At 34.7% G+C, this 15,402-nt stretch overlaps 2 protein-coding genes across 2 annotated transcripts; both read left to right on the top strand.

The window, feature by feature from the left end:
• Positions 1-1,809: 1,809 nt before the first annotated feature.
• On the top strand, positions 1,810-4,302 carry LOC132625861 (uncharacterized). Its single transcript, XM_060340459.1, has 8 exons — positions 1,810-2,466; positions 2,646-2,679; positions 2,771-2,968; positions 3,062-3,151; positions 3,246-3,311; positions 3,404-3,495; positions 3,583-3,630; positions 3,758-4,302. The coding sequence occupies exons 1-8, from the start codon at positions 2,099-2,101 to the stop codon at positions 3,873-3,875; spliced, it is 1,014 nt and encodes a 337-aa protein (XP_060196442.1). The 5' UTR covers positions 1,810-2,098; the 3' UTR covers positions 3,876-4,302.
• A 6,245-nt stretch (positions 4,303-10,547) lies between these two features.
• LOC132601436 (anthranilate phosphoribosyltransferase, chloroplastic-like) lies at positions 10,548-14,360 on the top strand. Its single transcript, XM_060314518.1, has 10 exons — positions 10,548-10,975; positions 11,098-11,241; positions 11,644-11,805; positions 11,895-11,978; positions 12,603-12,791; positions 12,902-12,992; positions 13,135-13,194; positions 13,402-13,520; positions 13,694-13,828; positions 13,905-14,360. Exons 1-10 carry the CDS (start codon positions 10,778-10,780, stop codon positions 13,947-13,949), a joined length of 1,227 nt encoding a protein of 408 aa, XP_060170501.1. The 5' UTR covers positions 10,548-10,777; the 3' UTR covers positions 13,950-14,360.
• Positions 14,361-15,402: the final 1,042 nt, after the last annotated feature.

Raw genomic sequence — 15,402 nt, forward strand, 5'->3', positions numbered from 1 at the left:
TACTGATAAACAGGAGTGTATATATATATATAAAAGACACCTATCTTACATTCATTGGTACATATTTTATATCTTTATACAACATAGTGCAGGTCTCATTGAAGAAAAAAACCATTCCATTAGCATTCGAGCCTTTATATGTATGGCAATTTAATACTGATCTCGCATAACAAGAAACTAACAAAAAGAAGACATTTCTTTCTTGAGTCAATACAATCTTCGTTGAGCTTATGATATATGTCGAAGACTTGCCATTAGTACCATTTCAACTACCTAAATCTATGCAAAGTGCATTGTTTCTTTTTTGGTAACTCACAAAGCTTTACATAGTCGATAGTGCTACACAACTACTCTCTCCGTCCAATTTATGTGACTCGATTTGACTAAACACAAAGTTTAAAAAAAAAACTTTTTAAATTGTGATTTAAAATAAGTTTTAAAAATTTATACGGCGATAAATTATGTCATAAAATTAAATTATTTTTACATATAAAAATAATATTTTTTTGGAACAAACTAAAAAAAAAAATTACACATAAATTGGAACAGGGGAGTACTATATTTCTTTTTTGTGTTAAACAAGAAAACTCGATAAGCAATCAAACACAAAATCCACAAACACAGAGGAGGTGGGTCCTTCTGCTTGCCACCTTTCTATGCCATTTTAAAATTCAAAAGACTAAAAGAGTGCAACAAAACTATACCAGAATAAAATAATACTATCTACGATGTTCTTGCAATTTTATATTTGCATGGGCATATAGAGTAATAGAAATGGTGACTTTAGCTTGTAGACTATACCCTTATTAGCAGATCTTATTGGGATAATAAATAAAAACCTTGTCCTCAAAGAACATCATCCTTTTTCTTTCTCTTTATCAATTTTTTTTCTCTTTTTTTTTTTTTTTTTTAATAATTAAAAAAGAAAATCCTTAAAAGCAAAGAAGCAGAGCATCTCTTACACCCCACCGCCTTGTCTTTTTTTTCCCAGTAAGCATCCCAATATCGTACACCCCCACCGCCTTGTCTTTCTTTCCTCAGTAAGCATCCCAATAGCTTTCCTTGGCTTACAATTAAGTACTTACCATCTAATTCCCAGCTTTTATACGAAAAAATTGCATTAAATTATTAAACTTTTAGGGGAAATAGCATTTAGGTCCCTCAATTATTTGGAAATTCTCATTTTAGTCTTTGTGCTACCTGACTATGACAACAACATACCTAGGGTAGAGTATACGCATATCTTATCTCTATCATGAAGGTAGAGAGACTGTTTTTGAAAGACACTCGGCTCAAAGAAAAGCAACCGCATCAGTTCGGCAAAAAAAAAAAAAAAAGCAAACCACATCAGTCTTTGTCTTTGTGCTACCTGACTACGAATATTTAACTTTAATTAATTGGATGTGTTTTTTTTATCCCTTTTATGTAGGTAATATATTATATTTAGACTAGTTTAGAAGAAAATTACTGTCAAATATAGAATAAAAATACAAGCTTAACATAACAAATGGACAATTAAGTGGTGGAACAATTGATAATCATGATAAATTTGTGTATATTCACAAGAAAAGGGACGAAAAGTGCACGTTTCAATTAATTGAAGGTCAAATATGCTTTCTCAAATATTGCAATGACTATAATTAAAATTTATCAAAAATTAAGGGACCAAAAGTGATATTAACACAAACTTTTGTATATCTTACTGTACAAATATATGCTGAAAAGTTTGGAATCTTTGCTTACTTTCAGACATCAATGTTGGTCAATTTCTTGCCATTTGTTTTGCATTTTCTGACAACCCAATAAGTCGTTCTAAACTGTACAAATATTCTTGTTATATACATTGTCCACAATTCCCCTCTCTCTCTCTTATGTACATTCTTGGTATTTGCATGACAAACTTGCTTTATACACTTCAGCTTTGGCCTTAGCCTTGCTTTATCTTTTTTACTTACATATTCCCCACCACATTTACAGATCATATCACAACCTCCACTCTCTCTATTTTCATATTCTTTTTCACCTTGATATTAATTTCAGGCCTTTGGGGTTTCAATTATTTTCAAAAAAATTAGTAAGAAATTATACCAATGTTATAATGAGTATTTTAACAAGAGCCCCAAAGAATTCTTGGCAGCCAGTAATGACTGTTAGTACAACAGTTTCTAGTTACTGGCTTAATTGGAGGTTTTTGCTATGTTGCATTTGGGTTTTAGCTTCAATGGTGTTTGCAGCAATCCTTATAACTAAGTATGAAGGTCCTCGAATTCGAAAAAATGGAAGCAGTGAACCTAAAAAAGAGTCCCCTGGCTTATTGTATCAAGATGAAGTTTGGAGGCCATGTCTCAAAACTATACACCCTGCTTGGCTTCTTGCATTCAGAGTCTTTGCCTTCTTGATTCTTCTCTTGTTGCTAATCCTTAATGTTACCGTTGATGGAGGCGAAATTTTTTACTATTACACTCAGTAAGTAAAGCCAAACTTCTTTATAAAGGCATTGTTTTGTCTGGATACTTTTTTTGTTGTTATAGAAAACTTGGTTGTCATAGTGAAATCTTGTTATAGAGAGGTCTATCTGTAGTTCAATTTCTTAACTAAACTCATGCCTTTAAACAATTTTAACATTTGATATTTGCTGTGGACAGGTGGACATTCACACTAATTACTATTTATTTCGCGGTAAGTGAAGCAAAATGTTTCATGGTCAATAGGTACATTTTTCATCTATTATGTTGCTTATGTTATTGTGTTATAATGTTTATTTATGTAGATCGGGTCTGTTCTGTCAATGTATGGATGTTACAAGTCTCACAACAAAGTTGGTATTGATGGAACTGATATTGAGAGGTTAGATACTGAGTATGGTTCACAAAGTACAATTGCTGCAAAACATATGGTGGAAAATGCAGAACAGCCTTCTCGCCAAACTGCTGAGTTTTGGGAATATGCCTTTCAAATAATCTTCCAGGTATATCACGATTCAGTCAATGAAATTTCAGATGCAAAGTAAACAACTTTAGACTGTTTTTCAAATAAAGTTTGTTCCTTTTTATTGTTATAGATGATTGCAGGGGCTGTAACGCTTACAGATTGTGTTTTCTGGTTCCTACTTGTCCCGTATCTGACCGTTAAAGGCTACAAGTTAAATTTTGTAAGTAGACTACATTACCTCAGTGAAGTTCCGCACATTACTGTTTGGAAATCTATCTTTGTTTCTAATAAATGTTTTGTCATCTATCTTGCAGTGGATTATTAATATGCATTCAGTCAATGTTATATTTCTACTTGGTGATACTGCTCTGAATTGCTTGGTGAGTTGCCTAGTTCCATTGATACCAAATGTAGTGTTCATAGATTTAATACAGTAACTGACCATCAGTTTCCTATTGTTATGCTATTACAGCGATTCCCGTGGTTTCGGATTGGATACTTCTTCCTGTGGACAGGAATTTATGTTATTTTCCAATGGGCTGTTCATGCTTGCATCTCAATCTGGTAATGATAATGCTATATTCCTGTGTTGTTACATTTTTCACTCTTGTTTAATCGATTAATTAGCACCGATGTTATTTTGTTAAACAGGTGGCCTTATCCATTCCTTGATCTATCATCTGCATTATCACCTTTGTGGTATGTCCTTCCTATCTAGTCCTAAACTCTACGATAAAGTTCATGAATTTGTTTAAGCAAATAAACTACCAGATCTACTGTTGATATCCTTAATCAAGAAACTGAACAACCCTGTTTCTATTTTCAGGTATTTGTTGGTGGCATTTATGCACATACCGTGTTATGGTATTTTTGTTTTGGTTATAAAGCTGAAACACCATTTGTTCACGAAGTGGTTTCCTCAGTCGTATCAGTGTGCAAGATGATACAACAACATCCACGCCTCAATCCTGACAAAGTCGGGATCCGCTATATGAATCCTCACTATCCAAGGCCAAATAAGGATTTTCAGCTTTCAAGACGGCAATACTAAGGAAAAACAATTCTAAATATGGCAGAGGATATGACAGAAGTTCGTGTTTTGAACACCAAACTTGGATCTTTGGTCCTTTTTCTGGAAGGAACGACTGAATGGAAAAACAAAAAATTTTATGTAGCAAAGTAGCTGTGAATCTTTAGAAGTTAGACAAGAAAATATAGGGACTTGAACTTCTGGTTTGCTAGATGTCCATCTTGGGTTACTATTTAAACAGAGATTTGTTGGTCATTTAACTTATTGTTGAGCTCTTACTTGCAATGTGTACAGATGATTGAAAATATAGTATTCAATTTGAATTATAAGCATTTCTTTTCCCTCGTTTGTTCACTTATCTACTTGATAATGTTCATCCATCTTTAAGATTGGAATTTGGTAAAGCTCTATGTGGTGCTTTGTTAACTTAAATTTACTGGTTCAAAAAGAGAATATGGTATGATTATTTGAAACATGCCTTAAAAAAACAATATCTACAGTAACAAAAGCCATCTAAATAGAGGCCAACAGTACAGTTGAGATCTCAAATAACTTTTGGTGGGGGCAATGCCTAGGTATACTGGAAAAGAAAGAAACTCAATCCCAGTCAAAAGCTGGTTAAAGGGTGTGATTCATTATTTTTATATGATTATATCATAAAGATTGTCCCTTGGCTTTTATGTTTTAACTGGTTCAAATTTGCCCTTTTAATCCACAAAAGGTAGCACTCTAAATTTCTGTTTAAAAGGATTGGATTTGAGTCCATAGCTCCCAAGTCCCAATCCAGAATTGTGGGCCACTCGCTAATGAGCACTGCGTCTTCCTAGTTAAATAGAGCGGTCTTCATGGGCCTAGCTCAACAATCCCGGTGGTGATGTTTAAAACATGACACACCAGGTTAAATTAGGAAGCTTAATGCACTTGAACCTGTTTTTTACACCAAATCAAATAAGTTCATCGGAGTAGCTACAAAATTAAATTAAGAATACTTATTACACCGTGCTTAAGTGATAAATGTATGTATGAAAGACACATATCTTGCAGCTATCAGTTTGAGAAGAACACTTACCATGTACCGTCACACTCACCATTATTAGGAGTTTGGTTGAGAAATGAAAAGAATATCACAGGTTCAAAGCTTAGGGAAGTATATATAAGCCCGTCCCTATATCCAGCTCCACTTAAATATCAGGCTTTGCATTAGTGATCGTTTCTTCCGTTTTCTTCAAATGTGATCAATGGATAGGAAAAATATGGGTTAATGGATGCAATCAGGGGCGAATTTATGCATAAATTTTGGATCACGTGAACACATGGTCACTCGACTAAACTCGATATATTATGTGTATAATTCTGAAAATATATCTAATATTAACTAAAGGAACACATGGTCAAAATAGGCTGAGTGGAGCACTGGGTAGAAGCTGTGTTTACATCCTCAAGGTCACGGATTCAATCCCTAGCTCTTGCACTTTTTTGCTATTATTTTCTAAAGCTGCCTTTTGACCTTCCTTTTTATATTATTAACCAAGTAAAAAACGTGTTTTTATTTTATATTGCATCAGATGACTTTCTTTCCTTTCTTTCTAATTATACCAAGTCTCAAAAGCAAAAAAAAACAAAAAAAAAAAACTCCATGGGATAATCTACGACGAGAAATCGATGTCACTATAAAATTTTATATCTTATCTTAAAGCAATGGTGAACCCATTCTCATGAAATCCTAGAGTGGATGCAATAACAATATGTGCTATTCAAAGTTGCCTATTAATTCCTATATTATTGAAAAGCATATGACATAAATGTCCTAGGGTTGTTGCCAACAGCCTAACATCCTTCTTTTGACGATTTGTCACCATACGCCCACATACCTTAATTTAGAATTAAAAACTCTATAATAGTTACTGTACAACCCTATCACCAATGAAGGAAGATGCTGAGCCAGTACATTTCTTAAGTAGGCGTTTGGCCATGAGTTTTGAAATCATGATTTCAAACCCCAAATTATTCAAAAAGACATGATTTGAGATTTGAAATCATGGTTTCAATTTTTTTAAATATAAAATTTAATCCATAAATTTATATTTTGTAAAAAAAGACCCATAAGTTGATAGATATTTTTAACAATTAACCTCATCAATCATTTACCAATCTCATTAACTTCCACCAAATTTTATTTATGTCTACCAACCTTTTAATTTTGTAAACAAAGACCCATAGTTTAATTTTATTTATTGAACTAAAATTTGATCAATTGATGTTGTATTTTTAGAAAGGTCTTCTAGTATTAATTTTGAGCCGGTTGTTATGAATTAACTATTAATTTTGTTATGAACTATGATGTTATATCCCGTATTTTTGAACGTCGGATTATTCGCTGAGGTGGGGCCCACACATCGAGATTTTTTTGAAACATCTGAAAAGTCATATGAATCACATATGTAAAGTTAAACACAACTCATGAAGGACCCTTGGGCCAAATCAAAGTGGAAGCCCTCGAAACGAATATTTTTAAGAAAACGTTTTCGGGTGACCTGATTTCGAGGGGCAAAAACGGTATTATAAGTTTGGAATTTGGAAAATTACCAAGAAATAGAAGTTGTAGATAATTGAATTAGCTTTCCAACCATAGGTCGTGGGTTCCCAGGTGACGTCGGTACAAGGAGATATGGACGTTTTAAGGTCGAAAGGTCAGTGGGCTAGGCCCAACTCGGGACCAACCGGGTTAGGCCAAAAAAAAATATGAGGCCCAAATTTGCAAGGGGTGGCCGGCCATGGTATAATGGCCCAAGCCCATGGGAAATTATCCATGTGATAATTAATATAAGGGATCATTTAATGGTCATTAAACACCTAGAAACTTCAAGAAAATTAGAAAGGAGAACAACAAGAGCTAAAGAAGCAAGGTATTCGGCCATGACCATGGAATTTTAGCTCCTTAAAATCTTCCTCCAAAAATTATTTTCTTGTGGTATTTCCACTAATTCAAGGGTCCTTTACAACTTGGTGTAGTTATTTTGGAAGAAAGGGCACTTGTTTCATCAAGTTGACAACTTGGTCAAGTGAAGAAGATTGGAGAAAAAGGTAAGAATCAATTCCTTTTTATTATGTTATGAAGGTTTGTTTATGTTGTAGTATGTAGAAATGAGTAGAAATTATGAAAATATGGAAGTTTACAAAGTGGGTGTGCAAATATACATGTGGCCGTGTGTGTGTGTGTAATGTTGTATAAGCAAGATGAGTTGAATTTTATGTTGTATTCTAGTTGTGGTTATGGTGGAATTTATATTGGAAATGGAAGTTGAATGAATTTGGTTGAAGTTGTAAAATGGGTATGGAGCCGTGTGGTGTGGAAGAGAAAAATGGAAATGAACTAATTTTGTTTAATATGTTGGTTGTGTTGTTGTGATCCTTATAATGTAAATGAAGGTTAAATGGTTTAAGTTGGCATTGAAATTGATTATAGAAGATTATGCCATCTTAGTGTGATTTTATGCTATTGTGAAAATGAAGTTGTTAAAGTGTGGATTGTTGTTGTTGATTATGAATTTGAAAGTAGAAAATGTGTTGTGATGGTTTTGTTGTATATGTAAGAATTTTGGATGGAATATGGAATTGATGGAATTGTTGAATATTGGATATATGGCTTGGAATATTCTTGGCCTATGTTTGAATGATCTTAAATTAGTGTATGAATATGGAAATATTGATATTGACTTGAAAGTGTAAGTTGGATTGGAAGTTGTTGCATTGTTTGGAAAAGAAGACTATTTATGTTAGAATGCGTTTTTAATCGATTGTTGATGATTATTGGTAGTGTTGTTGGTATGGTTGTTGATATTTGAGCCGAGTTAAATCTCGGGGATGTTGTATGTATAGGGGAGATGCTGCCCAAATTTCTGTAGACAAGTATTGGTTAAGATTGAACTTTTAAACCTTATGATTAATATTTGGTAAATGTGACCAAATGTAGATTTTGGACGAAACGGGATTTGAATTTGGAGAGGCGTAAGGAGCGAATAAGATATGTAAAGCTTTGCTTTTCTTCTCTTGGCATGTCCTAGATGTACTAGGTTTGAGTTTGAACCTCGGGGATCATTCTATTCATAGAAATCCGAGTTTACTTTTAGCACTATTCTATTCAGTGAAATTGAATTAGAAACTTATGCTTTATTGAAAAGAAACGTTCAAACATTCGTAACTTTCGTAAACATGATCGAATCACCCCTAAGCTTTCATGGTTGATTCCATAAGGTCAAAGGTCTGTAAAATTTGTACGCCGCCTCGACTTGGACCGAGGTGGGCCCTCTAGCCCCGAGTCTCCTTCGTTGCCCTAATTGACTTAACTTTGTTCGATATCGAAAAGAGACTTTTGCTTATGACTTTAGCTATTAAAGAATAATGTTTTGATTACTCCATGATATTCTGATTTACATTTTGAACTATGAATACGATTTCAGAAGTACTTTTGTGAGATAAACTCCGTATTGATCAGTTGTCCGGACTAGTTTGCCTAACGGGTTGTCATATGATTATGTCCAGTTTCATAAATGTTTTGATATGTAAATTGCATTAGTTTCCGCACTACTCTGCTCGTGCCCATTATTATGATATCGTTCGCCGGTTCCCGGGCCGATTTTGTGATCGTGCGCACTATGATATATTCGGCAGTATACTGTGTTACGGTTCCCGAGACCTCGCCATAGGGCCGGGTTCTGTTTATGGAGTTATGCTGTGATATGGCTTATGATATGTTGTGATGATGTGTGACGGGGATACGGAGATTTGAAACCTTCTGGTGTTATGCTGTGTTATGGCGCCATCGACGGGCGGGCGACCATATTCTCTGTGCCCTATGCATGACTTATATTTTGAGAGTAAACATTTTGATATTTTGGGTTTGCACTTATGTTCTGTACTACTATTTCGTTTATGCCTCAAATTTATTTTCTGTATCTTCTGTTTTGCATACTCAGTACATATTTCGTACTGACCCCCTTTCTTCGGGGGGGGGGCTGCGTTTCATGCCCGTAGGTACAGACGCACAGTTTGGTGATCCACCAGTTTAGGACACCCTCTTTTGCTATTTGGAGTGCTCCTCTTATTCCGGAGCCTACATTTTGGTATATATCTTCGTTCGCTACATATGTATGTATTTGTTCAGGGGTACGACGGGGCCCTGTCCCACCATATGATTCGGTTGGTCTGTTTAGAGGTCTGTAGACGTATATGTGGGTTGTGCCTACTTCTGTTCAGGTGTGTTTGTATGATCCCACTGGCCATGGCAGTCTCGTCGGCGTGCATTTGTATATGTTTTGGGCCGTTGTGCCATTTGATAGCCTAGTCGGCTTCTGATATATATGTACATATATGGTTGTGTTTGAAATGTGTCTGAGACAGATCTGGCGATGTACATTCCGCCAATCTATCAGATTTTGATGCGGCCTAAATGGTCTGTATGTTTGTATATGTGTGTATATATTCGACGATGTGTATTCCGCCGTCCCTTCTGAGTTTGATATGATTTGTGGCAGCGTGTGATATTTGTGTCCGTATACGCTATTTGTATGTGATTCAGAATTGATGAGTGTGTTCGGGTGCCCAGTTCGGGCACTAGTCACGGCCTACGGGGTTGGGTCGTGACATATGACTTGCTCATTTGGTAAGATTGTCTAAGAACTGAGAATGTTTTGATAGTTTTTACAACTTGTACGGTTTTTATGTTTATAAGAGAAAATATTCCTTAAAATATCCAAACCATGTCCAAACGGGATCAATTTGTGTTTTTGTTATCAAACCTTTTTAATGTAATATCTGTTTTAAGTAGTGAAATTGGTTATCAACCACTAGATTGTTTTCCATTTCCCTTATTGCTTCACCGAACAAATTAAAAAAAAAAAAACGATGAAATCTCTAGGTGCACTAGATATTATTCCGCATAATGTAGTTCCGTGAAGGATAAAAAAAAAAGATCGATAAAACTAATGGTTTTGAAAATATGGATGGAGTTCATGAGCATTTATGCATAATTAAATGAACAAAAATGAAGCAATGACCTACAATGTACAGTAATATCGATGATTCGATATTAGTTGAACTTATCCGCACGTTATTATCGCTTTCTATACTTGCGTTTGACAAATTATTTATGCACTCAACATTTACATCAAATAAAATAACTTGATCTACAAATTAAAATGAGCTAATAAATATATTTAACTGCATATCAAACATAGAAGTGCTTAGGCTTATAAACTGTGTTGCTCAGACTCTTCAAAAATATCAACGAGTGCATGTCGGATCCGACACAGGTGCGGCGGCAATTTTGGAGAGTCCGAGCAACTTAGTTTATAAATGCTTTAAATATTTATCAATAGGATAATAAATTTAAAAAATTATAAATTAAATTGACCAGTTAATATGCTTAGTAACGTGTTGCTTTCTTAAATCTTAATCATATTTATGGGCTATGGCACATAGGTCTTAGGTTTTCTGGAAAGTAACCCTAATATATGAATCTAGGCCCTCCTTCAAATTGATTGTAATAATAATAATACAAAATTTAAAAAAATAAAAAAACACCCCCATTAAAAAAATTATACTACTACTCCAACATGTCCACCATTTTTAATAATTCCATATGATTGATATTCCTTCTGTTACCCTTCACCAAACTAGTGCACATGGACTAGATCTCCTTCTCTATATTTATTACAACAACCCACCAAAAAACAAACCCTTCTTCAGGTTCACTTCATTAAATTGTGTAACTGAATCAGCTTTTTTTTTTTTTTTATTTGACACAGTGAAAAAATAATGGCTTTGTTTCAATGCCACATTCCATTTTCAGCGGTATCAGTAACTGCAAACAGGCCATTTTCAAGAATGGAAGTTACAAAATTGTTTCTTGGCAAGAACCCACTTGCTAAAACCACCCAAAAGAAATTTTCAACCATTCATTATTCTTTGAACAATTCCAATAATAAGCATTCATCCATATCCACCTTTAGTGAGGTAAAAGTTTGACTTTTTTTGTAAAGAAAGAAGAAAAAAAAGTTTGTTGAATATAATTGTGAATTGGGTATTTGTTAATTTGATTTAAATTTTGTGATTGTTCTTGTTTTTGTTTTATTTAGTTGATTGATGCTTTAATTAGTGGGAAAGATTTGACGGAATGTGAAGCAGAAGATTCTCTTGATTATTTGTTGGATGGTGCTGATGAAGCTTTAATTAGTGCTTTTCTTGTTCTTTTGAGAGCTAAAGGTGAAACCTTTGAAGAAGTAAGTTCCTTCCTCAACTTATTGACATGTAACTAAAAGGTTTATCTATACTCTTGAAAGCATAATGTAGCTGAAATGAATATGTTACCTCTTTTTGTATTTCCTTTCTGAGGAAAAAATTTCAGAAAACTCTATGCTTTTTGAATTCTATGCTTCTCCCAACACCCCATTCTGCTTTCTTCAATCCTTATAAAAAGATCTATGCTTTTTGAATTCACAGCTCCTAATTGAAAATGTGTGAAAGCTCCATTTCAATGTACAATCCTACACCTTAAGGGGTATAATCCTCTGCTTAGGAATCTGATTTCACAGAATCTGTCATTATTGAGAGCTGGAAATCAAACATGAATTTGTCACTACTTTCTGATCTGTTAACATCATTGAGCTAATGGTGATTGTTAGGTAGTGGGATTGGCAAGGGCAATGATAAAGCATTGCAGACAAGTGGAAGGCTTAGGCGATGCGGTTGATATTGTTGGGACAGGAGGGGATGGAGCAAACACGGTGAATATCTCAACAGGTGCTTCAATACTTGCTGCTGCTTGTGGTGCAAAAGTAGCCAAGGTTGACAGAGTTCTTCCGTTTTACTGCATATTTCATTTCGTTAAAATTGTGAACATTTTGGGCTTAAAGTTCGTGAAATTGAATTGTAGCAAGGCAATAGGTCAAGTTCATCCGCTTGTGGGAGCGCAGATGTATTGGAAGAACTGGGCGTTGTGATTGAGCTGGACCCTGAGGTTGGTGAAATTCCTGTTATTGGCTCAGAACTGTAGATTTAAGGACATTTAACATCATGTGGCAGTTCTAAAAATCGAAGGTTTAAGAATGATTTTTTTTACTGTTGTTTATGTAGTTAGTTGCTTTGTAAGGAGAAAGATTAGTTGTGACATTCACCAAATCAATTATCAAACTAATTTATGAGTTGTCAAGCGACCCACCATTTTTAACAGGCGGTGAGCTAAATCCAGCACATTGCCCATTCCATTTGTACTTGATGATAACCCCTAAAGCAACTGTTGTCCTTTCTTGACACTAACTTATCCACTATAAGAAACTTTCCAAGTAGTATGATGGCAATAGCAGTACCTGTTTTCTTTCATCTGGAGCTTATTCTAGATCTAAGTTGCCTGCATCATGTGCTCATTTTATTTGCTCTTGCTAACTGCCACCAAGAGACGACAAAGATATGCTATATCTTTCTCTTACTTTTGGGACAATGGTTAATGGTGTTAAGAGCAAGTTTCTATAATAAATGGTGTTAAGAGTATTACAGAAAAATGCATGATGCTTTGGGGATAACTGGCATTATATATGATATCAACTTGGCTGATGCTGGTGTATCTCATTGTTACTGGCATCAGGGGGTGAAAGAGTGTGTAAATCGAGCTGGAATTGGTTTCATGATGTCTCCAATCTACCATCCGGCGATGAAGATTGTCAGACCTATCAGAAAAAAGCTGAAAGTAAAGACAGTATTCAATATCTTGGGACCAATGTTGAACCCAGCAAGAGTTCCGTTTGCTGTAGTAGGAGTTTACAAAGAAGACCTGGTATATTTATCTCCATTCTGTCTGTTGGTTCATAGCTTCCTGACCCGTTTCAATATTCTTCTTAGTGTTTTCTACATTTATTTGGTGTATGAAGCAATCTCTTGTTATAGGTCCACAAAATGGCTAAAGCAGTGCAGAGGTTTGGCATGAAAAGAGCATTGGTTGTTCACTCAGAAGGCCTAGATGAGATGAGTCCTCTTGGTATGGTCCCTTTTCATGACATTAGTAAATCTATTGTGTTTGGTATTCATGCTGTTTTTTGCTTTTGACTTTGCTTGTCTATTTTTTGAGCAATTAGATCTGGACGTTTCCATCCTATTATTTATGACAATTCATTTTACAGGCCCTGGGTTAGTCCTTGACGTCACACCAGACAATATTGAGAAGTTCTCCTTTGATCCATGTAAGTGGCCTGTTAATATCAGGTCCAGTTAAAACTTTTTTTTTTTTTTGGTTTGTGCAATTCGCACGGATAACCAGTGAATGTCTCTCTAAATATGCATTGCAGAACTCTGCAGTAAAGAATGATGCATTATGATCAATGTGTTTTTCACTAGTCATTTAACTTTGTCTTTCTGAAAAAAAGTCTGACAAGATTATCCTTCAATAGTGGACTTTGGCATCCCTCGCTGCACTCTGGAAAGCTTGCGAGGTGGAGGTCCAGAGTACAACGCTGAGATGCTCAGACGTGTGCTGTCAGGAGAAAAAGGGTCGATTGCTGATGCATTTGTAAGTTTATTGGTCTGTAATGCTGAAATATCCCTGTAAAATGATCTGATGAACGTAGCTTGTTGACAGATGTACGAACCTTTCTCTTAAAAACTTAACAGGGCTTGTTTCCACTTTCAATAACTTCCTTTCACCTTCAAAGTTCTTACTTTATCTATCAAATAAATTCACAGGCACTAAATGCATCAGCTGCTCTCCTGGTTAGTGGACGTGTTAATAATCTGGCTGAAGGAGTGTCCTTAGCTCGTGAGACACTACAATCTGGCAAAGCGGTGAAGACACTTGATCTATGGATTGAAGTTTCCAATGTAAGTAGAATTTCTCAGTATTTGTGGGCTAGAAACTTGATCACTTAAACTCATGCTATGTCTTGGTTACTAACAGAAGGTGAAGGAAGCAGTACCTCAGGTCACTCAAGTTTCTGCATGAACTGACCATGTTAAGTACGGTTAGCGAGATTGAGAATATTCTCACTGTCAACAGCTTTCCCTGCTAATCGATCGTTTAAAAGATTCAAATCAAAGAAAGAATGGAAGACACTACACAACTTGCAATTTTGGCTTGGAGAAGGATCAAAAGAAGGGGTTAAGAAGAGAATAAAAATAAATGTTCCTTTGGCTTGTGAAATTTGGAAGGCAGCTGTAGATTTCTGTGGAAAGCATTGTTTCTAATACTCACTAGTGACAATAACCAAGCAAAGCAAGTGGCTCCTTTGCTGACAGTAAATTTCTCTGAGGATAAAAAAGAAGAAAAAATATATGACACCCATTTGTATCATTTCTTGAAGAACGATTTTAAAAAATGGCACAAAGATATGGTCTGTGGACCCCTAGTTTCGTACACCTTCAAGATCTTTGGGGTCCTTTTGTTTGAAGTTCTGAAAATCTGAGTCAAATTAGTTGGTTTCATTTCATGGGATGATATTTATCCATCTATAGTGTAGTGAAGTCTTCTCGGATGACTTGTTTTTTACCAGTCAGCCTTCTAAGTTCTAATAAGGCTTGAGCATAGATGGTTGGTTTTTCCTTACATGGATAAAACATTTAAAAGATCAAACTAATCTTGATTTGATTTTTTTTATTTCTTAATCCATGTACTAATTAATTTAGTAATTATTAAGTGTATACTTGCAATTCCTTTAATGACTACTCTCCGGGTCCCAACTTGTGTGTTACATAAATTTCTTGAAGACATGAAGAAAAAGTGGGTTTGGAGTCATTTGGCCGTGAAAATTATTCACTTTTATTTTTTTGAGTAAATTGTCACTATAATGCAAAATAGGTGTTTGGTTATAAAATTTTCAGGTCCGACTTAGGAATTGGATTTTAAATTCGAAAGAGTGCTCCAAATCTGTTTTTCAACTCCATCTTCATAAACTCCAAATAAAGAGTTATCTTCTCTCCTTTGCAAAAAATATAATCATACACAACTCTATCTTCAACTCCAATTTCATAAATTTTACTTTTCCCGTCTCAATTTAAATGTCTTAGTTTGACTAGACACGATAAGAAATTAAAAGAGGCTTTTGAATTTTTGGGTCCTAAATAAAATATGTGTCTTATGTACTAAAATATCCTTTGAATCTTGTGGTTATAAACTTGTCATGTACAGTAGGATGTTCGAATTATCAACTTTCTAAAATATAGAAAGAGACTCTTTTTTGGACATACCAAAAAAAAAAAAAAGTAAAACACATAAATTGGGACGGAGAAAGTAAATAAAATAAAAATATTTGAAATCATGGCCAAACGCCTACAAATAAACACTATTCCTTCTATTTTTCTTCTTAGTATATTTTAAAAAGAATGATACATCTCTATATTTAGAAATTATTTAATATAAAACATTTCATTTTATTCTTAATGAAATTATTTACAACCAT

The sequence above is a fragment of the Lycium barbarum genome, chromosome 1, assembly GCF_019175385.1.
Source record: "Lycium barbarum isolate Lr01 chromosome 1, ASM1917538v2, whole genome shotgun sequence".
Lineage (NCBI taxonomy): Eukaryota > Viridiplantae > Streptophyta > Magnoliopsida > Solanales > Solanaceae > Lycium > Lycium barbarum.

Bases quoted from the DNA above. Each gene is read 5' to 3' on its own strand.
- LOC132625861 (XM_060340459.1), top strand. From the start codon at position 2,099: ATGAGTATTTTAACAAGAGCCCCAAAGAATTCTTGGCAGCCAGTAATG. The intron at 2,467-2,645 runs GTAAGTAAAGCC...TGCTGTGGACAG, and splicing joins ATTTTTTACTATTACACTCA to GTGGACATTCACACTAATTA. The intron at 2,680-2,770 runs GTAAGTGAAGCA...TTATTTATGTAG, and splicing joins TAATTACTATTTATTTCGCG to ATCGGGTCTGTTCTGTCAAT.
- LOC132601436 (XM_060314518.1), top strand. From the start codon at position 10,778: ATGGCTTTGTTTCAATGCCACATTCCATTTTCAGCGGTATCAGTAACT. The intron at 11,806-11,894 runs GTTGACAGAGTT...ATTGAATTGTAG, and splicing joins GTGGTGCAAAAGTAGCCAAG to CAAGGCAATAGGTCAAGTTC. The intron at 13,829-13,904 runs GTAAGTAGAATT...GGTTACTAACAG, and splicing joins TATGGATTGAAGTTTCCAAT to AAGGTGAAGGAAGCAGTACC.